This window comes from Natrix helvetica, assembly GCF_964273705.1.
Source record: "Natrix helvetica genome assembly, chromosome: 3".
In the NCBI taxonomy this organism is placed as follows: Eukaryota; Metazoa; Chordata; class Lepidosauria; order Squamata; family Natricidae; genus Natrix; species Natrix helvetica.
The window spans coordinates 87,445,953-87,471,211 of record NC_138549.1 but is presented as its reverse complement, the minus strand read 5'-3'; the positions used below and the strand labels follow the sequence as shown (position 1 = coordinate 87,471,211).

The following is a 25,259-nucleotide window of genomic DNA, read 5'->3' as shown; positions in this document are numbered from 1 at the left end:
CCTATATAGCCTCAGCTGATTAGCGCTGCAGAGCGGATTGCTGCGCCTCAGCTGTGTTACTCGCCTAGAAGTAACTTGGAATGTAAGTTTTGGTAAAACTGCGCATGTGCATGCAGCGAAACACACGATCACCAAACCGGTTGTTAAACCAGCAGGATCCACCACTGTATCACCTGCATTGATTTGCTTAACAACAGTGGCAATGAAAGTCATAAAATGGGGCAAAAGTCACTTAACAAATGTTTTGCTTAGCAAGAGAAATTTGGGGCTCAATTATGGTCATAAATCAAGAACTATCTGTATATGACGTCAGTATTTTGTGCATTATATCTGCTCAAAAGAAGAGAACCACCATTGTAGGGTTTCTTTGATTCCTTCCTGTTGTAGTTCTAATAGCATTATCTATAGACATAAATTGTCTGCTTTCTCTTCTTCTTTAGAAGGCAACCAAAAACGATATGTGTCTCTAAACATATTTATTTGCCATAGGGGCATATTAAACTTTACATCATAAACCAAAAGATATCCACTCAGGCTATTCAATCAGTGAATTAAATTAGAATTTGAAGTACCCCTAAGGAGTAGTAAAATATTATGAGTCACACAGCCTGTAGAAATGAGATTCACATAGGTCCTTTCTCCCCCTATTGAAAGACCCCAGAAGAATAGCCTTTGGTCTATCATTCAAGCATTGCAGCGTGTGTTCATACAACCTCTTTAACTAGGTCAATGAAAGATCTAACAGCATGTGAAACTCAGTTTATTTTAACTTTGGTTTGTCTTTGCAGGCCATTTTCTTACTTTACATGCAATATTGGCGAAGACTGCAATTTTTAGGGCTATGTCTAGATGTAGAAATGAGGCACGTTGTTGTTATTTTCAGAGGTGCTTAAAATGTCTAGCAGAAACTATTCCTATTAAATAGAAATACTAGGTGCAAAAATATATGTGTTTTCCAAAATAGCCTGAAGAGTTTTAAAATGCACACCCAATGTGCTAGAGTTGTTAAGATGCTGGATAAGGAGGAGGGAGACAAATTTAATAAATTATAATAGTAACAACCCAGGCTACCTCAACTACTGATACTCATTGGGTTACTTTCTCCCAATCCACCTGGTCATGGGGCGGGGTGGTGGTGGTGAAGGAGGAAGCGCTGTTATATAGCCAGGAGTTCCTGTTACAACAGGTGGGATATAAATTTAATAAATAAAAACAAGTGTTAAATGACTGCAATATTTCAGTTGAAGTTCTGATTTGGTGCTGAAAATTCTCTGTATCGTATAATGCAAAGTTTGGCAGTTAAAATGCTGGACTGATCTTGGCAATGTGTGGGTTTAATACCTATCCTTCTGTTCTTTTTCTCTATATCCTTGAACCTTCCTCTATCTTTTAACCTTCCTCTACAACTTGTGAGAATCAAAACCCATCTGGAGAATGAAAATCAGATTTCAGTATTCTACATTCATCAATGCTCCTTGTTTATTCTAATAGTGTGAGAGATGGTGCTTAACAAGAGGGAACTGGTGTGATGGACCACAACGAAGTGGTAGGCAAGGAGGAAGCACATGCGAGAAAGAGGGACAAGACAAGAGACAGCTGAAGATGGATAGAGGCAGAGGTAGAAAATAAAGATAGCTACCAAGGACCAATCTCTCTATCCGTTAAAGTAAATGTACTAAAGCTTTAATCTGGCAAGATTCTGTCTGTTGGATGTAAGCAAATACACTGTAAACTAGGTGGAGTGTTCTGAGTGGTTCTTGGGCTAAGCCTGAGAAATACACTGCAATGTAATAACTAAAAGACATCTTTACTCTTCACAAGATAATAAAACTTTCCAATCCCATGTTTCTTGATCCTGTAAGATATTGCCAATGCCTTTAAAATAAGAAAACCAGTGTGTGTGTGTGTGTGTGTGTGTGTGTGTGTGTGTGTGTGTGTTTTGATGTTGTGTGTAGGCATCTCACAACAGTTTACTGGCTCGGGAATTCTGGAAGCTGAAGTCTACACATCTTAAAGTTGCTAAGGTTGAGAAACACTGCTCTACATACCTACATAACCTACGGTACATTCACAAATTAGATGTCCACATATTATTCATGAACTAGACCTTTCAGTGGCAGACACTGCAAGAGGCGAATGGTGAAGCGCAAAAGGACATCTTCAAAATAGTATCTAAGGGACACAGAGAACTGAAGAACCTTTCACATTTTTCTGTAAATTGCGGCGGATTTACCAGAGACCATTTCTCTCTACCAGTACTCAATAGGCAAGGGAGAGCAGTTACAAACCTATTCATTTCACAACATGCCATGCAAAGCAAGGCGTCTGCTTTATTTATATGACTGATCCATTTTCAAGAGCTGCAATTTTTCTCTCCCTCTGTCAGTACAGCTGCACAGTTAAAGTGATACTCAGAGACTAATGTTGCAGTTGCCAGCTCAGATGGTTTTCAAATAGCATTAGATAAGTTCACAGAGGATAAACCTAACAGTAGCTATGAGTTACGCTGCCCATAGGTTATCTTCCAGGATCGGCAGCTGGGGAACAGCAGCAGTAGAAGGCTAATCACCCTATGTTCTCTGGGTCTCCTTGCAGGCATGCAGTTGGTTTTTGTGCAGAATTCAGCAGCTAGTTGAATGCAGGCCATTTCCAAGGTTCTTACAGATGAGTAACAGTTGTCTAGTTCTTGAAATTTCTTGAAACTATAATTATGGGATGGATTTCAGTGTACTTGTGCATGTAAATATATCTAAAAGAATTCTTAAGAATTCAACCAAGCTATAATTACTAGAATGTTTGGAGAATTTAGTGATTTATTTATGTAATTTCTACCCTGGCCCCAACTCTGACCAGGTTACAAATGGTTAGAAGCACAAAACTTCCAGAACACAACCAGCATCCAAAACAAAATAAATGAAGCCAAATGTATATTCTTTTCAATTTTGGGTGGGCTCATTGCATAGTCTAGTTGCCCAGAGTCTCCAAACTTGGCAACTTTTAAGACTTGTGGACGTCAACTTCTAGAATTTCCCAGGCAGCATGTCTGGTTGAGGAATTCTGAGAGCTGAAGTCCACAAGTCATAAAGTTGCCAAGTTTGGAAACCCCTGGTCTGGCCTAATGCCTGGGAGAAAACCTAGTTTTCAGAATCTTGCGAAAACCTATCAAGGTCAGGGCCATTCTCTGCTATTTAAAAGAAGATACAATAGCACCGGGGCTCTTCAGATCAAGCATTTATTTTAAAAAGCTTCTTCATTTTGTTAAGTTGTCTAGAACAATAATAAAGCAGTCTTTAAAAAATAAATTAATAATTTAAACATTCTATAGGCATTTATAGTTATTGACTTACCTCCTTGCAGCAAACAGCAAACAGCCTGATTAGCACAAGAAAAAAAAAATCTGCCTCTGCCCCCCAGCAATTTGCCTCCAGGAACAAACAGCAAGTTTCACTTTCAATTTCAGTTTCAGCAGATGCCTCCTGATCATCAGCTGTTTCAGGCTGCAGGGATTGCTATAGCTTACTGCAGCCTCTGCAAGCCCCATTTCCCCCATTTGATACAAGGAGGTAAATTGCTGGAGGCAGAGCCCAAAGGGTTGGGCCCCGTGGGTGAGTGGGGCTACATTCAGTGTAGAAGACACACCCAAATTTTCACCCTCTTTTATATACCTAGGGTATAGAGCAGTGGCGGGTTTCAAATTTTTTTAGAACCTCTTCTGTAGGTGTGGCCTGCTTTGTGGGAGTGGCTTGCCGGTTATGTGACTGGGTGGGAGTGGCTTGCTGGCCATGTGACTGGGTGGGAGTGGCTTGCTGGCCATGTGACTGGATGGGAGTGGCTTGCCAGCCATGTGGCTGAGTGGGAGTGGGTCGGCAGTCATATGGCTGGGTGGGCATGGCCAACTTGTAAAATGTGGTGAAACTCACTTAAAAATGCTCTTGCTTAGCAACCAAAATGTTGGTTCAGAAAGTCTGGCATTTGAGGCACGCAAGTCTTAAAGCTGTTAAGTTACAAGATCCTTGCACCCCTAATCCTTTAGAAAAAAAAAACCCCAGGGGTGTTCAAACTTGACTCCCAGAATTCCTCCTCTCGCTCTTCATCTTGATGATGTGCGGACGGGTGGGGGGAGGGAGCTGGAACCGGTTCTAAACGGCACTGTAGATTTGTGGAACCTCTTCTATAGAAGAGGTTAGAACTGGCAGAAACCCACCCCTGGTATAGAGGCACCATACCCTATATGCAGTGGTGGGATTCAGCCAGTTTGCACTGATTCAGGTGAACCGATTGTTAAATTACCTAACCCCCCCGTCCCCTATCAATAGTAGTTCCTGGGCCCTGCGCTGCACTGGAGAAACGGGCAATGAAATGGCTGGCACAAGGGAAGGAGAAGGCTGCCCCATTGCCCATTTCTCCATTGCAGCGCAGCACCCATGATCCACTTCGATGGGAGAGGTAATGTAACAACCGGTTCGCCCAGGGTCAGGTTGGCTGTCATGGGAGGCTCGTCCCACATGTGCGGTAGAGCTGGAGGACGTGGATGGGCAACGCCTCCCATGGCAGCCAACCTGACCCTGGGTGAAGTGGTTGTTAAATTATTTGAATCTTACCACTGCCTATATGGCAGTGTCGCACAACCTTTTCGGTGCCAGGTTCCATGGAGTTTTTTTCTGTGGGCCATGATTTCATGTGAGGTCTGCATTCCGAAGATGGGGCTTCACTTGTTTGTGCAGACCAGTTTCTGGCATGCCACGGTCTAGTGCTGGTCCAAGGACCAGGGAATGGGGCCCCCTGCTATACAGTACTGAGGCTCAAGGGTATATGGTATCTCTACATCACATTGACTCATGGCACCACCTCCTGCCAATGTGAAGATTTGTATTTTTTTAAAGGATTATGAGTGGCATTGCTACTTCTAAGCTTTGACGCCTGAGGCAAATGCCCACTTAATCAGCCTACAGGTGGCCTTGGTCCCACAGGTAACCTGCTGCTGTGCCATAAAGGGCTGTAAAGGGATAACCAACGCTTTGAATTACATCTGGAAGCTTATAATGGGCAGCCAATGCAGCATTATTATCATCACTGCCATGATAAATTAAATCAGGAAAATTATTTGGACTGCATTGTTTTAAAGACATCTGGTTTCCTGAGCTATTATATTGTGTTATGCTTAAGTGTGTTCATATTTATTGGCATTCGTGAAGGGCAGTCTAAAACTAATTTGGATAAACAACAACAACGCCAATATATTTGGTACACAGGAAAGCCTTTACAGAGGGCTAAAAATACCCCTTCCCCCAAATAAGGGGATCTGTCAGTGAAACTTTTTGAATCAAAGCAGAGGTGGGTTGCTGCTGGTTCGGCCGAAGCGGTAGTGCCCCGGAGCAGCTGAGAGCAAACTGGTGGAGAGAGCCCGCCCGATATATGCGGGGGTGTTACACCTAGACGTTCGGGGGCGACGTTCGGGCCCGACCGGTGGTGGTGGCGGTGGCGGCGGCGGAGATGGCGCTGGAACATCGGGCGCCATACCTTTCTTCTATTCTTTGGCCGTGGTGAGCTGCCTGACTGACTAGGAGGCCGGTGGGGGTCGGAGAGGAGCCGCGGGAGCGAAGAAGGAAGCCAGGGGGCCACCGGAGGCCATGAGCGGCCTCCAGAAGATCAACAGGCCGGGAAACTGGCCTGGGCACTTTGTCTATCCCCCCCCCCCTGCTGAGCTGCGATCTCCGTCTATACTCTAAGAACTGCCTCTGGGCCCTGATGGATTGTGGATTGTGGATGTTTCTTCCTCTCCCCTCTCACTTGCCTTTTAAGTGCTCTGCTTTCCCATTTACATCTTGGACCTGCTACAAATGAAACCCTGCCATAGCCATAGCTATGGTCTGATACCAACATCTTAATCTACTCAAGGTCTGACCTTCTACGACTGCGAGGGTCCCCTCTCTCGCAGGCATGTCCCCCTGCCCTGGCTAGGGCCCACCTCGATGAAGGGTTTATTAACCCAGAGAGATGGAGGAAGCGGGGGATTAGGGGTTTTTTAGTAAAATGTTTTTTAAAGGTTTTAAGGGGTTCCAGGGTGGGGGGGAGGGTTATTCAGTCTAGGGGTGTGGATATAGCCAGGCCAACAGGTGGGGTCAGGGGGGAAGGGAGCGGAGTGGGGGAGGTGGGGGAAAACAGCATTCCTGCAGGGGGCACTGCAATAGCGACGGTCGTAGGGAGGGGCGGGCGCGAGGACATTAGAAGTACGTAAAGTCGGTTGGGAGACCGGGGCTGCTGGACACGCCCGGTCATGTGCACCAACCCCCGCAGTCTAGGTGGACAGGATCGGCAGAGCCAGGGCCTTAGGCTGATGCTGTGTAACGCGAGGTCCGTGGTTAACAAGGCCCCCCTCATCAGTGACTTGATCACAGAGGGGGAGCCGGACCTCGCAGGAATAACGGAAACCTGGTTGGGCCCGGAGGGGGGGTTGCCCCTCAGGGAAATGTGCCCTCCAGGTTACCGCGTATTCCACCAGCCACGAGCCCAGGGTAGGGGTGGTGGGGTAGCGATAATCATTCGGGAGGATCTGGCGCCGAGAGAATTCACTGTGTCGCAGATATCTGGGTGTGAGTCTCTGGGCGTGAGATGGGGCCCAGGGAGACAGTTGGGTCTGTTGATAGTATACTTGGCTCCCCGCTATACATCAACGGCCCTGCCCGGACTCCTCGAGCGGATCGCTGAGATGGCGGTTGGGACCCCCAAGCTATTAGTGATGGGGGACTTCAACCTGCCGTCGACGGGAGAAGCATCCGAGGTAGCCCGGGAATTCATGGCTTCCATGACAGCCATGGATCTGACTCAAGTAATTCGGGACCCCACACACGAGAGAGGCCACACACTAGACCTTGTGTTTGTCTCCGACCAGTGGACGAGTGATCTGGGAATAGGGGATTTAGTCATCAAGCCCCTGTCATGGTCAGATCACTCACTTCTCCAGCTGGACTTCCCTGGCGCTACCCCCCGCTGCGGGGAGGCGGAGCCAGATTCTCCCAGATGGTTCCGCCCCAGGCGTCTGATGGAACCAGATAGGTTCCAGGCGGAGCTTGGGCCACCTCCTGCAGACCTGTCCCGCTCCCGGGCAGAGGACCTAGTAGCTGCATGGAATAGTGCGGCTGCCTGAGCCTTAGACCGGGTTGCGCCTTTGCGGCCTCTCCGATGGCATCGATCGACCCAGGCTCCCTGGTTTAACGGGGAGCTTAGGGTGATGAAACGCCACAGGAGACGCCTAGAGAGCAAGTGGAGATCCTCCCGCTCCGAATCTGACCGAACACAGGTAAGAGCCTACTTAAGGACCTACCTTGTGGCAATAAGAGTGGCCAAACGTCGATATTGTGCCACCCTTATAGCGTCCGCAGAGAACCGCCCTGCCGCCCTGTTTCGGGTGACCCGCTCCCTTCTGTCACAGAGGCAGCGGGATCCCCCATTGCAGGGCAGGGCAGAGGAATTTGGGGAATACCTGCAGGATAAAATCGATCAGATCCGGAGGGGATGGACCCCCTTCAGTGCTCCAGGGGGGGCGTCCGAGGCAAGTCTTGAGAGACCACGCTGGGAGGAGTTTGACCCTGTTGTCACCGAAGATTTGGACAGGTTGTGCGGGCGACTGCGAGCCCCATGTAGAGAGCATTGCAGTAGTCCAGGCGAGACGTCACCAGCGCATGAGTGACTGTGCGCAGGGCCTCCCGGTCCAAAAGGGGTCGCAATTGGCGCACCAGGCGAACCTGGTGGAATGCCCCCCTCGCCACGGCTGCCACATGGTCCTCCATAGCCAGCCGGGCATCTAGGAGGATGCCCAAATTGCGCGCCTGTTCCACCGGGGCTAATTGCTCATCCCCGATGGCCAGAGATGGGATGTACTGGTTGAACCGGGAAGCCGGGAGCCACAGCCACTCTGTCTTGGAGGGGTTGAGCTTGAGCCTGTTGTCCCCCATCCAGACCCGCACGGCTTCCAGACACCGGGACATCACTTCGACGGCCTTGTTGGGGTGGTTTGGGGTGGAAATGTACAGCTGCGTGTCGTCAGCGTACAGATGGTATCCCACCCCAAAACCACGGATGATCTCGCCCAGCGGCTTCATATATGTGTTGAACAGGAGAGGCGAGAGGACCGACCCCTGTGGGACCCCACAAGTAAGGGGCCTCGGGGTCGACCTCTGCTCCCCTGCCAACACGCATTGCATCCGGCCAGAGAGGTAGGAGCGGAACCACCGCAACACGGTGCCTCCGAACCCTAACCCCTCCAGATGGTGCAATAGGATACCATGGTCGATGGTATCGAAAGCCGCCGAGAGGTCTAATAGGACAAGGATAGAGGAACAACCCCTATCCTTTGCCCTCCAGAGATCATCCACCAACGCGACCAAGGCCGTCTCCGTGCTGTGGCCGGGTCGGAAGCCGGACTGGCGCGGGTCTAGATAATCAGATTCCTCCAGGTGACGCGGGCGACTGCGAGCCACCACATGTTTACTGGACCCGTGTCCCTCCTGGCTTGTACTGGCTTCCTGGGAGGGTTCACGAGGCTGGCTACTGGGACTGGTGAACGCTTCGTTGAGTGAGGGCCTTTTACCGGCCACCTTGAAAGAGGCGGTGGTAAGGCCCCTGCTCAAGAAGCCTTCTCTGGACGCAAAGGAGCTAGCAAATTATCGTCCTGTCTCCAACCTTCCTTTTTTAGCGAAGGTTGTTGAGAGTGTGGTGGCTCAGCAGTTCCCGCGTCACCTGGAGGAATCTGATTATCTAGACCCACGCCAGTCCGGCTTCCGACCCGGCCACAGCACGGAGACGGCCTTGGTCGTGTTGGTGGATGATCTCTGGAGGGCAAAGGATAGGGGTTGTTCCTCTATCCTTGTCCTATTAGACCTCTCGGCGGCTTTCGATACCATCGACCATGGTATCCTATTGCGCCGTCTGGAGGGGTTAGGGGTCGGAGGCACCGTGTTGCTGTGGTTCCGCTCCTACCTCTCTGGCCGGATGCAATGCGTGTTGGCAGGGGAGCAGAGGTCGACCCCGAGGCCCCTTACTTGTGGGGTCCCACAGGGGTCGGTCCTCTCGCCTCTCCTGTTCAACACATATATGAAGCCGCTGGGCGAGATCATCCGTGGTTTTGGGGTGGGATACCATCTGTACGCTGACGACACGCAGCTGTACATTTCCACCCCAAACCACCCCAACAAGGCCGTCGAAGTGATGTCCCGGTGTCTGGAAGCCGTGCGGGTCTGGATGGGGGACAACAGGCTCAAGCTCAACCCCTCCAAGACAGAGTGGCTGTGGCTCCCGGCTTCCCGGTTCAACCAGTACATCCCATCTCTGGCCATCGGGGATGAGCAATTAGCCCCGGTGGAACAGGCGCGCAATTTGGGCGTCCTCCTAGATGCCCGGCTGGCTATGGAGGACCATGTGGCAGCCGTGGCGAGGGGGGCATTCCACCAGGTTCGCCTGGTGCGCCAATTGCGACCCCTTTTGGACCGGGAGGCCCTGCGCACAGTCACTCATGCACTGGTGACGTCTCGCCTGGACTACTGCAATGCTCTCTACATGGGGCTCCCCTTGAGGTGCGCCCGGAGACTGCAGTTGGTCCAGAATGCAGCCGCGCGGGTAATTATGGGGAGAACGAGGTTCTCCCATATAACACCTCTCCTGCACGAGCTGCACTGGCTTCCTGTGGCCTACCGGGTGCGCTTCAAGGTGTTAGTCACCATCTTTAAAGCGCTCCATGGCACAGGGCCTAGTTACTTGCGGGATCGCGTCCTGCCCCACACATCCCTGCGACCTATTCGCTCGCACAGAGAGGGACTTCTCCGGGTGCCGTCCTCCAGAGAGTGTCAGAGGGCGGCGCCCAGGAGTAGGGCCTTCTCTGTGATGGGCCCTACACTTTGGAATGACCTCCCCCCAGATATTAGGACAACAACTGACCTCCGCTCCTTCCGTATGAAATTGAAGACCCACCTGTTCCGACTAGCCGGCCTGGCTTAAATTTAGATCTTCTCCACCTCTTGGGCATTTTTAATTGTTAATTTTAATTTTAAATTTTAACTGTTATTGGGATTTTAATTGTTTCAAAGTACTGTAATTTATTTATTTATTTTCTACCTCCTCCATATTATATTGTTATGATGTTGCTGTTGTACGTCGCCCCAAGTCCCTGGGGGGAGAGGGGGCGACTAAGAAGTCAAATTAAATAAATAAATAAATATACCTGTTTTTATGGCAAAAGGAAAATTGCGCATGTGTGGTGCCTGCACAAGCCCCGCCAATCAGGTGGTTTTCGCAGGGGCAGTGGATTGCACATGCACACGCATGAACAGAACAGGCGTGCGATCAGCAAACCAGTAGTGAAGATAAGCAAACCCACCACTGAATCAAACGTATGTAATATAGGGCCACCACCCATCCTCAGGCTTGCTTTATTTAATTTCTCCACTGCTTAGGCCACATCTTCCTGATAAATTTATTGAAACTATTTGGGATGTTAAATCTGCAAAGTAAAAGACGATGGCCCCAAAGCTTAATTTTAATTTCAGAGAATTCCTGCTTTCACTGGAGCCTACTTTAAAATTTGTGACGTAAGTTATTAATATATTTGGATGAGGGAGAGAGTTGCTCAAACTCTAGAAATTCTCGGGCGCAGTGGAACTTTGAGGGCTCCAATAGGACTTTGTCAACAATACTGGGATGGTGATTAGTTTGATTTCCTAGGCAGGGTGTTTCTCCCGACCACACAATTTAAAGTGTTTAAATTGTGTTCTGTCCATTCCCTTCTCTCTCTGGAACTGGATTCTGGCTAGTATATCCGTGATGATGAACCGCGTGCCAAAGGTGGCATGCAGAGCCCTTTCTGTGGGCACGCAAGCCGTGCCCCAGCTAAGCTCCACCGCGCATGCATGCAGACCTCCTGTCGGCCAGCTGGTTTTCGGGTCTCTGCCGCGCCTGTGCAGGGGGGGCAGGGTGCATGAGGGATACGTGTGCACATTCACGGGAGAGCAGGGGGAGGACGGAGGGTCGCACATGCATGCGGGGGAGGGACTCATGTGTGCAGGCACAGGGGCATACAGGGGCATTGCACATGCATGCGCAGGGGTGGGGTGCGCGTGGGTGGTGCTGTCGTGCGTGCATTGCATTATGGTCATGTGCACCGGCACATGCTTTCCGCACACATCGACAAAAAGGCTAGCCATCACTGTAGTATATAGTATTAGGTTTGCTGGAAGAAGGTTTCTATAGATTTCTTGCTTTGCTCTGAATTAATTTCCTGAAATAATTCATTTGATTACGTGCACACACACACATGTACACACCCACACACACGCACTTTAACTTCTGTGATACTGCTACCACAGCCGCATGCTCAAATTGAAGAATCGAGATACCAATTTGCTTCCAAGCATATAGTTCAGATGCTTGCTTTGACTCATCAGCATTTCACTTCCAAGAAACGTGGAAGGTTTTTTCCTTGACTCATAGCAACAGAAACAATGGAGCTAATTCTTCAGTTGTAGATGAGAAAGATATTTCTACGCCCAGATCGCCAGGCTGTAACCTGGATACTTTATTTGAATGTTTAACTTTGCTGAATTAGAGATGACACAGCTCCCTTGGTTCCTCCCCAGATCCCATCCCTCTGCCATAACTCTTTTTTTCCTTCTCTCTTGTGCCACACACGAAAGCTGACAAAAGCAGATGAAATGCTACGAGCAGGTGAGAAAATCTCTTGACACCTCAACTGCCAGTACAAAAGTAATTATAAATAAAGGTCAAATCCCTAATTTGCAAACTAGCAATCTTCGCTTATAGTCCAGGTAGAACTTAACTGTTTGAACGTAACTTAAAAGTGGGTCCAGTTGATTTCAGGACATCAGATCAAATAACCATGCCATCCTTTTTGTTGATATTTTCCTCCTGGCAAGGTAGATATGGCCAAGTTCCTTCTCAGTGACCATTTTCATCTATCCCACTAGATCTGAATGTGAGACTTGGAATAAGACATGTTTCATATAACAACTGGCATGCATTACAATTAGACACGAATATAAACAGGGATGGGATTCAGCCGGTTCGGATTGGTTCAGGTGAACCGGATGCTAATTTTACATCTGGTTTTCCAAACTGGTAGTTGGAAGGACTGGCTGGCCCCTCCCACCCCGCTCCTCCCTTCCTAGGAGTCTCTACATGGCCCATTCATCATGCCAGGTTAAGTGCAGGGCCCACATCGAGGCTCTGGGAGGGCAAAAAAGCAGGCCTCCTGGAGGTCCAGAAACTGGCCCATTTCCAGCCTCTGGAGGGCCTCCGGAGCCTGGGGGAGGCTGTTTTCGCCCTCCTGGAGTCTCAGGGAAAGCCTTCGGAGCCTGGGGAGGGTGAAATACCCCCCTCCCGGTGTGGTGCAGGAGGCCGAATAGGCCATGCCCCTCATGGCCACGCCCATCCCGCAACTGGGCAGAAAACCGGTTGCTAAAAATTTTCAATCCCACCCCCAAGTATAAGGTTGACTGGAATGAATTGCTCCTCTAATGGTTGGTGATATTCATCTTGAATCAAGAATTAACACACAGCCAGCCTATAAGTAGTTCCAATTTGATGCTTATAGGATGAGAGAGAACTGAAGCTCTAATCGCCTCAATTTTCTTAATTCCAGAAGTCTTCAGTCTTAACTTGAGAGAATCCATTCCACTAAATGCATACACTGAAGAAGAGAGAATTTTAGGCACATGCTAGGTGGGGAATTTCAAAGTTTTCTCAGACAGCAGAATCTCTGATCAATAGATAAAACTCTAGTGAAGGAAAATTATTAGACTGAGTAAAGTAAATAATTATTTCAGGTAGTAGTCAACTTACAACAAAAATTGAGCCCAAAACTGTTGCTGAGACATTTCTTAAGTGAGTTCTACCGCATTTTACAACATTTATTGCCTCAGTTGTTATTAACCCGGTTGTTAAGTGAATCTGCCTTCCCCATTGACTTTGCTTGTCAGATTGTGATTGTGAAAAACGGTCATACGTCACTTTTTTCACTGCCATTGTAACTTTGAACAGTCACTAAATGAACCGTTGTAAGTCAAGGACTACCCGTATTATTATTATTACCCTTATGGTCTCAACAGAAAACCACCAATCTCTCATGGAACTATAGTTTGCACAAAACATATATAGCGCATTTTGCTATAGCTCACACCTTTGTTTGCACAGCCCTAAACGAGATAAATGAAGCTGTTCACTTTCACTCAAACCGAGTATACAATTTATAATTCCAGAATTGATACCCTTCTGTGTGTGTTGTAAGGCAACTCCAATGACCATCATCTGGCTTGATCCATGGCCACCACTGTGCTTTCCTTTTGTGGCACATGAAATGGGGGGACGGGATCTGTCACACTGAGCTTTTGAAGTGGCATCATTCAAATGAGAGATTAAGTTGGTTTAAGGAGAAAACTACTGTTCAAGAGGAAAGGAGAAAAGGTATAGATCAGTGGTGGCAAACCTTTTCAGCACCGAGTGCCCAAACTGGAAAGTGGGTGCATGTGTGTGCACTGCACCACCAGAAACCCGAAGACCAGCTGTGGCCGGCGTGCACATGCCTGTTTTTTGCACCATTTTTGGAGATGTTTTTTGGCTGAAAAAGACCAGAAAAAGGGCATGCTTTTTGGCTATATTTGGGGGGTGTTTTCAGGGCATTTTCCAGTACCCACAAAGACCAGCTATGCATGTGTGCACCGCAAACCAGTTGTGCAGCTGGAAACGGCATGCATGCCCACAGAGAGGGCTCTGCATGCCACCTCTGGCACATGTGCCATAGGTTTGCCATCACAGATATAGATAAAGCTGGAACATGAATTGGAGTGATGAAAAAATCTATCATTTTCCTATAGCCAAATATAGTAAGATTACTAGTACAGGATTTTGAGTATGTCAACCAGGGGCCCATGACTTAACTAGAATTTGAAAAATAAAAAGGAACATTATCCAATATGCTCCTCTAAAACACTAAAAAAATTTGAGGGTGGGCTCCCCATTAAATTCTAGGAACAGAATCTAAAGTCAATTCTAAGTAAATAGACACATTTACCTCCAAGAAAAAGAAGACACTGGTCTTCAGTCTTATGAAAATGATCTGCTGGTATGCTAGAGTAGCCAGTGGTACTTATCATAGACTTTGCATTCTTATGGAATGCCAAAATTCATGGGAATACTATTTGAACGCCACTAATTTCCTGAACACATCAACCATAGTCAGACAGTTAGGAAACTTGGGGGTGGGGGTGGTTCTAGAAAACTCATTCAAACATCTTCTCACGTTCATCCAGATTACAGACTTATCCAAAAGAAAGCAATCCACATAGACTGATTGTATTTTGGATGGATCAATGAAACCTCCCAACAGGTTTTAGAATTTTGGATTAAAGTGCTTAGGAGGTTGGTGATCACAGACACACAACCATCACAATTGTTAAATATTGTGCAGAATTAAAAGGTTGTGTTTTATGACCAGTTGTCCTAACGCTATGATCCTCTCTTGCTTTTTCCCTTGCATTTTTGGGGGGTGGGGTGGGGTGACTTTTGCTGCCAGGCCCATGTGAGTGATGATACTGGATAATTAGTTAATTAAAGCAGGTCCCAAATAATTAATTTCTTTTTTCTATGATTTCTTCAGTATGTATGATTAAATAGAGGCAGGACTGAGAACAGAGGCTGTTGCTATCTTTCAGTAAAAGACATGTATCCAAAGATGTACAACAGAGAAGGATCTCAAAACGTTTTCCACATAAGGAAGATATTTCAATATTCCATGGTAGACAGCTCCAATATCCAGACATCAGTGGTGGGTTGCAGAGGGTACGCCCCAGTACGGGTGTACCAGAGCCTGCCCGGAGCACCGGGTACCGTTCCAGTATGGTGCTCTGGAGGGCCCACCCGCCCACTCGAGCTCCTTACCGTGTTTTAAAGCTTTTAACGCTTCCGCACATGTGCATGGTGCATACAGCGCCTGCGCGACACTCCATCGAGCAGCTGGAGCATTGCAGAGGCTTACGGAAGCGTCTTTTGCAGCTACGATGCATTCGTGCACCACACACATTCATGTGGGTGACGCCGGGGCCGTTCCAACCGTACCTGTTGGAACGGAATACAGAACCCACCACCACTGTTCCCTCTAAGCTGCGCGCCTGCGCGCCCGCGCGCCCGCGCATATAACAAGAAAATACCGCGCACAAGTTTCAAACTGCGCGCAGTGTTTTTTAACGTCTTAAAACATTACTGAAAATATCCCCCCTCCCCTCTCTCTGCACCGAACTCTCTCCTCCATCTGGTGATTGGTCAAATCAAGGAAGACTCTACCCGGAGACCGATGACGTTACAGAAGGGAGAATTCTCATTGGTCCTCTGGGGCTTCATTGGTTCCTGGGAAAATGCGATTTGCTGGTTGTAGCCTGCGTTTCCCTGCACATCCGGGGCTTCTCAGGCATTGCGTCTGAAGCCCTGTTCTGGGCTAGGCAGCCGTTCTGAGATCCCTTCGCTTTGCAGAGGGGGAAGCAGCGGGGAACTGGACTGCCTGAGCCAAGGGGTCCACAGGATCTTGAGACTTGATTTTTGAGCAGTACCATTCCACTCTTTCCTTTTCCCTTTCTGTCCTTCTTCTATCTTCCTTTGCTTTTCCTTTCCTTTATCTTCTCCTTTCCTTTCTCTTGCTTTCCTTTCTCCTTTCCTTTCTTTTTCCCTTTCTTTCTTTTCCATTTCCCTTCCTTTCTCCATACCCAAGTATTATGTATGTAGTATGAAGTAATAAAGGTGGGATAAAAATCTAATATATAAACTCAAGTTCCATACCTTTCATCCTGTGATTTCTACTTCTCATGAATATGGGGCAAAAGTTTGAGGATGGATTGGTGCAGAGGCCAAATAAATGGTATCTTGTTTTTGATCATTGCAAATTGACAGCTCTCTTTAATGATGGAAGCAGAATCCTCATCTCTCTGGACTTTTTTTTCAGAGCCCTTTTGATGTTGCTAGTCTAAGTCAGCTAATGTTAGGGCTTTCTGCTAGCTTTTTTTTAATGCAGGATAACTGAGGAAGTGCTAATGAATCAGTACTGAGTGACTTGCACAGCAGATTGCTGCCCAAAAAACAGAACTTTTTTGTGTGTTTTTTATAATGTCATGTTTTTCCTGTAGTTTTTGGAAGTGAACTAATCGGGTTAGTCTGCTCACTACATAGTGATTATTCTTCTGATTTCCTGAAGTAAAGCTCAAGAACAGGTCTTCATATTGCTCAGATAAGACACTTCTGAAAGCCGTTCTGCAATCTATCACCCTGCTTGATTTTTTTTGTTTCTTAAAGATAAATGCAACTAGACAGAGATGCTACTGTTGGTGTTAATTTCACTATGTAATTAGCTAATTCACTAATTTCACTTTTTCCTTTCCTTTCTTTTTTTCTTTCCTTTCTCTTTTCCTTTCCTTTCTTCTTTCCAATTTCCTTTCCTTTTTCCTTTCCTTCTTTTCCATTTCCTTTCCTTTTTCCTTTCTTCTCTTTTCCTTTCTTTTTCTTCTTTCCCATTTCCTTTCCTTTCCCTCCCCCTCCCTTCCCTTCCCTCCTTCCTGGGGGTCTGAGGGAGAGGGAGGGGACCCTTTACCTCCTTGTCCCCCCTCCCCAACATCTGCTCTGATGGCAATTATGGCTAAAAAAATTCAGGTGCTCAGGCATGAAAATGTGCCGCTCAAACACTATACTTTTCCGCACACACTGAAAAAAAATTAGAGGGAACATTGCCCACCACTGCCAGACATGCTACCCAGCATGCACATCTTGACACCAAAACATTTCTTACGTTTTTCTATGCTCACAATAGTTTCATTCCCCTCTTAAAGAACGGTTCCTTCATTGTCCAAGTAAAGTCTGACTGGATATGCAAAATGTATGTTTGTTGCAGTTCTTTGACATAAAATTTGAAAGCAAATTCACTTAAATAAAATGGGTGTTTCTCTCTTATTGTTAATTGAAGGTTATCAGAATGGGGCTATAAAACTACGGATGATCTTTGGAGGGGAGACAACATGGAGAATTTCTCCTGGCTAGCCTCCAACTCTGGATTTGTATAAAAGCCTTTAGAGAATCCTGCCAAGCAAAGAAAGAAGCGTGTGGAGGGGGACAGATATGCAACACAATTAGGTTGCAAAGTAAGAATAGGATACCTTTGGGGATTGGTGGACATATGTAGAATGTTGAATATCTGTTATAGGCCCTTTTAAAAGTGGCCACCATTGAGGTGGGTGGCTGGGAAGAGGAATTTGTGCATTTATAAACCGGTTGTCACAGTAGCTGTGACCAACCACAAAATGCCCATTCATCAAATGTCAAACTGCTGATATTTCTGCTTGTCATTTTTCTAGCTGCTAGGACAGACCTGGACATCTTATTTTTCCCTGGGCGACATCTGACCCTTTGGCTCTCCCTGTCCAGCCCCTGTGAGATCAACTGGAAATTAGAAATCAAACATAAATAAGTATATGTCACGCATGCAATATACAATTGTATTGCTTTTATTCTGAAGGTGACTGCTATTTTATTTTTGTGAGCCTATGCATGCTTACACACCTTCACAGTATGATTGGTTTGGCCCTCCACAAAAGTCTCATTTTCTCATCTGGCCCCTTGGAAAAAATCAATTGCCTGCACTAGGATAATACAACACCTTTGTCTCTTTTCTTCTAAGCTGGTGGGTTATACCTCCAAGCAAAGACCTGTAAGGTTATAACCCTGCACCATTTAGAGTTCTAAGGATGTTGCAAGCTTCTGAGATTAAAAAATGGTACTAGAGACTAATTCCGATATGGAAACTGTCCATTTCATTTTAATTAAGGAAATCTAAAAAACAAATAAAGTAATCCTTGAGAAAAGCAACAAAATGCCAGTTGGACATGAAACGTATGGTTGCTAAGAAAGAATTCCTGGGTACATTGATTCCTACAGATACATATTCACAGCAGTGCTCTAGAATGAAGTGTGCTTTGCTTTAAGGATATTCAGAATTTCTCCATGCGTTCAGGACGATGTAGAATTGAGTAGCTTATTTTATTTATCAGCCTATCAAATTTCTACACCGCTCCTCTCTAGGTGATTAACAAACCTAAGTGACTCTAGGTGGTTTACAAACAAGATAATCAAAAAGTATCATGAAAAAGTTAGCTTTACTCCATCTTTGGCGATGACTTATTAGGATTTTCAATTTACAGTGGCTGCGAATAGGAAAGAGTCATGAAGACTTTTTTTCAAAACAGTATAGAACAGTGATGGCGAACCTGTGGCACGCGGAGCCATTTGTCAGGGGTTCACTGTTTTTAAAAGCCATTTTTTCGCCCTCCCCAGGCTCCAGAGGCTTTATAGGAGCCTGGGGAGGGTGAAAAAAGCATGTAAAAATGGAGGGTCACACCTGTTGTGTGCGCATGCACACTGGGGGGGTCGCGCATTGCATTATGGGTGTGGCACGCCCGCACACGACCCCCCTGCGCTCCCCCCACTTGTGGCATGTGAGCCAAAAAAGGTTCGCCATCGCTGGTATAGAACTTTAGTCATTGTTGAGATGGGCCACTAATATAAATTGATTAAATCAATAAACTCTAGTTGACTCCTCTTCCTCACAACTAGTAGGTTTTTTTAAAAAAAAACCAGGCGTGATAAATGTCTGGAATCAAAATGTAGTTTACGGAAATCCAAATAAAAAAGTCCTTGTGAAAAATGCCCCACCCCCCACTGATGTTTGAGCCCCTTAAAGATTATAAACAATACATGTATTAAACATGAAGAATTTGCAGGTTGGGTGATTTGTTTCTACATGAAAAAATGTTGTCTTCTAATGATGTATCATTGGTATTTGTCACCAGAGAAATTGTGTAGAATGTGTAAAGGTATTTTGAATCCTTGCTGGAAATGTGAACAACATGAATTAATCAGTGGAACAACTTGCCTCCAGAAGTTGTGAATGCCCCAACACTGGAAGTCTTTAAGAAGATGCTGGATAGCCATTTGTCTGAAACGGTATAGGGTTTCCTGCCTAGGCAGGGGGTTGGACTAGAAGACCTCCAAGGTCCCTTCCAACTCTACTATTGTATTGTATTGTATTGTATTGTATTGTATTGTATTGTATTGTATTGTATTGTATTGTATTGTATTGTATTGTATGAAGGGACATTTTATCATGCAAAAATGATGAAAAATAGATATATCAATTAAGAAGGTTTTCAAGATTAAAGAACAAATGAAACCAGAGTGTTTTCTGTTGGGACTAATGGACAGGTAACTACCGGTAGAAAAAAGTCATGGAACTAGTTTTTTATATATGATAACGTCAATGAGACTATTATATGCTCAAAACTTGCCTGCGATGGAGGAATGGTTGGTGAAGATGATGGAACTTGCACAGATGGCTAAATTAATTTATTTAATCAGAGAGAAAAAACAATATCTACATTTATGGTTGACTGTAACCTCTTACAGGCTTTTTTCATGATAGAAAAATAGGAACTTATAACTGTATAATAGAAAAAGTGAACTTTTTATAATCTTAGAGTAAAAGAGATTTTTGTATTTGTACCTATTACATTTAATAATATGTTTGCTACAAAGGAAATTGGAAGCTTCTTTCTTTTCATTCTTTTTTCCACACTTCTTTTCCCCCCTTCTTTTACTTACTATTTATTAGTTTGTGTTAGTGTTTATGTCCTTCGTAAAACTTACTATTAAAAATTATAAACAAAAAATGTTGACTACTCTGTATTATTTTGAGGATTCTTGCGTTCTTGTCACTCTTAATTGTGCATTGTGCTAGCTTCAGCACACTTTAAAAAAATATTTCTTTTGCAACTTTCCACTCTCCAAAATTTCCTAGTTGGCTGCCTTGTTGAGCTAGTTGCCTTTTGTGAAACAACAGCCAGCAAATGTGTTTCTTTTTCTCTTTACATTGCGCGATAGAGTGAAATTTTAATATTTGCTTTCCATGTATACAATGTAGTGCATTACAATGTGTGTTAAATTAAGTCAAAAGGCATTTTAGACAAATTTCAGTTCAGCTGGAGTGCCACATCCCTCAATGGACATTATTTTGAAAGACAATGTTAAACATGCCAAACTCAGATCTTCCTGTTTTCTTCCCTAAAGAAGCAAAATACAGAAAATGACTTCCCAGTGCTGTGTACTTCTGTGCTGCTGTTTAGGAGAACACAGAACTATTATAGGCACTTTTACACATTGTTGAATTCCCATGTGTCCATCATATCACTTAGTTCCTGTCAAGTGTCAGGGCCCAGAGACCTTGGTTTGTATACTCATGTTGCATCAGTTCTTGAAAAATATCCTAAAACCAAGAAAGAACTGCACTTATCTAAGCTCTGCTTATTTGAACGGTTTTTTTTTCTCTCTGAATGCATCTGATGGGTCGAAATCCCTCAACATTGCAATTTTAAGTTATATCGTGAGATTCTGACCATTAAACTGGAGCTCCAGACATAGACATTCAAAGCACCAACCTTTCCAGAGACCTTTCCTTAAAGTTCCTTTCAAGTAGCTGTTTCCAGATGTTCCCCTCAGCCTTGGTAGTGCATGATAGTCATAATGTAGAAATATGTTCTTCTCAAGAAAGTAAAAACAGACTTTGGATGAGTGCGGAATACAGGAAGATTCTTAATTATTCCGTTTCTATTTCTTGTTTGTAAGGAATCAAAGAGAGATTGAGGAGAAGGAATGAAAATACATTCCTCTCAATTTCCCCTTTGAAAACATCAAGAACCTTGGAAATTTCTATATGGATGCATGGATGAACAGATAGATATACTAAGACAAACATACATCTGTACTTACAAGTAGGGTGTTCTTTGTAACTTTTCAGAACATTCATAAAAAGTAACACAGCTATATAGATTTATTTTCAAAACACCCTTTTAATCTGTATCACTTTCCAACTCCTCTCCATCCTTCCTTCTTCAGCACTGCTATTACTACGGTCCTTGTTTCAAACTCACAAACATACAAATCACTCCCTGGTTCAGATATTGACGGTCACTGACAAGAGTATTGGTCAAAGAGTAACAGAGTTGGAGGGGACCATGTAGGTCATTTAGTCCAACCCGCTGCCCAAGCTGGAGAACTTACACCATTTCTAACAAATGGTAGTCCAATCTCTTCTTGAAAGCCTCCAATGATGAAGCTCCCACTATCTCCGAAGGCAAGCTGTTCCATTGGTTGATTGCTCTCACTGTCAGAAAAATTATCCTTATTTCTAGGTTGAATCTCTCCTTGATCAGCTTCCATCTATTAATCCTTGTCTATGTGAAACCGCTATTGACTATCACCGAAAATGTCTTCTTGCAAGAATACCCAAACCTGCACTATTGATGGGACTCACACGGGGACAGCACATAGTCAATGCTTGCGGGAAACTTTTTCCTAAGTTGCTCTGTGAGTTACTTTGAAAAGGAAGGCATAGGTTGAGTGGCTTCCATGTGTCAATCCTGACCACCTCTTACTGAGCTCTTTCAATAAACAGGGATATCTGAATTCCTAGTCTGCCTGCACTGCAAGGGCCTGTACATTACCTCACCAGAAGAGTGGAAGAGAATGCTTGTGCAGCAGAAATAAGGTATCTTTCACACACACGTGCATAAGCCCCAGTAGATCTTTGGCAAAATAAATTATAAAATTACACCTTACTTGGTTGGCTTGCTATGATGAAGCTATGCATGTAGCTTTGACCACCTATAGAAAGCACAACCACCCTCTCAGCACACCCCTAATATCTGAAGCATCCCCAAATATCCTAGGCCTAAGTCAAAAAGGACCCCCAACCCTGGTTGTTGATGTATCTGCATCATTTACTTTCAATTATGCCACCTCCAATTCATTTGACGTCCCATCCTTTTTATTTCCCTTTTTCTTTTTGGCTAATCATACATGCTTGGCATAAGCACAACACAACCCTCCCCTCTTTTCGTCTGAAGCCACATTGGGATGATACCGCGTGCACGTGATCCTGATCTCATCGCGCTGCCAGCTCTCCGTTTGCAAACCCCCTCCTCAATGAGGGAGGTGGAGTTTCCAAGGCAGGTGGACGAGGACGGGCCAAGCTTCCAAATCTCCGCGGGGAGATTTCGGGAAGATGATCTCCCCTCCCTTCCCTCTGAATCAAAGACGAGGGCTGGAGACAATCACTCAGCCGATGCCCTCTGGGCACGTCGGACAAGACACCCCCCCCTCCAACCTGCGCCTACCCATCCTGACATCCACCACCACCACCACCACTTCAACCTCGCCGCGGTTGCGCTAAGGCGCGCTTCGTGCGCCTCAGACGCGCAGCCCCGCTAGTGGGCTCCCACGGACGGTTGCTCTTTTTGGGCCGGGGTGCAGCGGCATCCCCAGCGCGATCAGAGGCCCCTGGCAGTCCCCCACCTCCCCTCCCCTCCCTCCGAGCCGCGCCAGCAGCCTCACCTCCACGAAATAAAAGCAAGGCAACAGGGTGACGCTTTCCTTGGTGGTGACGGCGGCAGTGGCTTTGCTTGTGGGCCTCTCCTTCGCAGACATGCTGATCACGGGGCCGAGGTGGGGAGCCGGCGCGGCCGCGGGCGGCGGCAGCGCATTAGCCATAGAGGCCGGGACGCTGCCGGGGAGCCTTCCCGCTCGGCTGCCCCAGACCCGCGCGGTGATGTCACATTCCCCCGGGGCTACCTCTCGCCGGGGAAGGAGCGCGCAGCCCAGCACGTCTTCCTCTCTCGGCGGCAGCAGCAGCAACAAGCCCCCTTGCTCGCCTCCGCCGCCAGCGCTGCACGGCCGGCTTCCTCTCCCGCTCTCGGCCACCAGCCGCCGGCTCTCCTCCTTCTCCAAAGCGGCGGCGATCAGAGCCTCCTCTTGCCCGCCGCCGCCGCGGTCCAAGCCGGGATAGACTCCCGGCTTACATCGAGCCGCTGTGGTAGCTCTCGCAAGCCGGCTTTTTCGTGCAATATTCATAGATCTGACGTCAAGGAACCTGCTCCATGAGAAAAGGGGAAGGGGGTCCGGCTGTCTACATGATGGTAAAGCTGGAAGAAGGAGAAGGAGAAGAAGAGGAGGAGGGGGAGAGGGGGGAGGAGGCAGGCGAGCGAGAAGAAGCGGCGGGGGGAGTGCGATGCAGCCCCCTTAACCCCTTCCCTCTTTCGTCTGAACGCATTATTGGGTGAAGATTTACGGAACGTCAGGGAAGGGAGGGGGGCGAGAAATGGGGGAATCAGCCAGCTCGCGAGGGAGGGAGGGGAAGGGGGCGTGGCGAAAAGCTTTTTCACAGGTCGCGTTTTTGGGGAGAAGGGAGCCGTGGATGTCGGCAATATCACTGCGATAGTTTGCCTTTCCAGACACAACCCTCTGATTGGGCACGGCGGGGCCCGTTCGCCCAATGAGGTACGTTTCCTTCCTTCGAGAAGAAAAAATATATTAGGAGGGGGGGGGGGTTGTTGAGGAGATGGTGTGTAACTTTGGGCTATTGAAAGCACCGCTCTCGGGATAGCTTTGGGTCAGTCGTGGTCACCTTTCCTCCTGGTCGCTCTGAGGAGAATTTGGACCTAATTTAGAAACCTGGCTCTCTGACAAATTAGCCAATAGATACATAGACATTAACATCCATGGACTATGCAAAAGAAACAATCAACCAGCCAAAAGGGGAACAAAAAGACCCAAGCGCCTCTCCACCAGCAATCAGCACCCGTAAGAGCATAGATTATAACTCCAGGATTTAATACCAAACCAACTGACAAGTAATCAATACCCCAATCAAGAAACTGCCAAAGAAATCAATCGCAAAGAGCCCAACCAAGGAACCTCAAAGGCCACTCCCACCAACACTGACAGGGCAAGCCATTAAAACAGTGATGGTTAACCTTTTTGGCACCGAGCACCGAAATTGGAGCGCACATGCCAGAACCCAGAAGAGAGCAGCTGGCCGGTGCACATGCGTGCAGTAGCCAGCTTCTCTTCTGGGTTCCAGTGTGCGCATGCGCGCCAGTCAGCAGGTCAGGCGTGTGTGCACATTGGACCAGCTGTCCGGCATGCATGCACGTACCAGAACCCAGAAGAGCAGCTGGCGACGGCGCATATGCCCACAAAGAGGGCTCTGCATGCCAGCTGGCACGTGTGCCATAGGTTTGCCATCACGGCACTGGAATGTAAACTGACAGCAAAACCCACTCCTTACTCTAGCACTGATGACAATACTGGGAAAATGAAGATGAAAAAATACCGTGTTTCCCTGAAAATAAGACAGGGTCTTACTTTCTTTTGAACCCCCCCCCCCCAAATGTTCCTTGGCCTTACTATCGGGGGGGGGAGCTTATTCGTTTGGGGCTGTCGGGTGGCTGCTCCCTTGGGGGCAGGCGCCCGAAGAGCAGGGCACAGCCTCAGGGGCAAACGGCTGTGTTGCGCTGTCACAGCAGCACTACACAGCAGCCATGAGGTGACCACGCTCACAAGCAGCCACCCGGCAACCCCCCTTTCTAGCCGGGCAGAGCACCACTCACTGACTCAGTAATATCCCAAAGGCGCTAAGCCACGTGGCGCTCTGCCCGGCTGGAAAGGAAGGTTGCATGAACGCCTGTTCTGGAAGACAGCAGCCGGCCCACAACCATAGAACGTAGTCCCAGAGCGGCTGCTGCCGGAAGACTTGGCAGCGGATCTCTGGAATTTAGAAGCCGGTTATGCTCGGAGCACAGCAGCGCCCTGGCCCTGCAGGGAGAGTTGTCCCAGGGCATAGTGAGGCTGGGAGGCACGCGAGCTGGGGGCAGAACAGGTGCTCGTGCAACTTCCCTTTCCAGCCGGGCAGAGCACCATGTGGCTTAGCGCCTTTGGGAAATTACTGGGTCGGTGAATGGCATTCTGCCCAGCTGGAAAGGTGGGTTGCCGGGCGGCTGCTTGCGAGAGCAGCCGCCCAGCAACCCCCTGCTCTAGCTGGGCACAGCGCCACTCAACAACCTAGGGCTATCCCGAAGGCGGCAAGCAATGTGAGAGCCTTTGCCCCCTCCTTGCCCCGGCTCCTGCGGCTTGGCACCTTCGGGAAATCGCTAGGTTGGTGTTCGGCGCTCTCCCTGTCTGGAGGGGGGGTTGTCCAGGAGGCTTATTATCAGGGGAGGGCATATATTTTTGCCCATGGGAAAAATATGGCATGGCCTTATTATCAGGACATGTCGTTTCGAGAAAACATGGTAGTTAAGATACTAGATTGTGTAGAAATGGATAGAGTGACA

At 47.1% G+C, this 25,259-nt stretch overlaps 1 protein-coding gene across 1 annotated transcript in view; it reads right to left on the bottom strand.

Annotated features, from left to right (window-relative positions):
• Nucleotides 1–22,998, bottom strand: part of PLPPR4 (phospholipid phosphatase related 4) — a gene marked incomplete at its 5' end in the record, with an annotated part of 53,688 nt that extends 30,690 nt beyond the window's left edge. The window contains one exon of the mRNA XM_081948802.1: nucleotides 22,483–22,998. Within this exon, the coding sequence (XP_081804928.1) occupies nucleotides 22,483–22,998 (516 nt within the window). The remainder of the gene's footprint in view (nucleotides 1–22,482) is intronic.
• Between the last annotated feature and the right edge of the window lie 2,261 nt (nucleotides 22,999–25,259).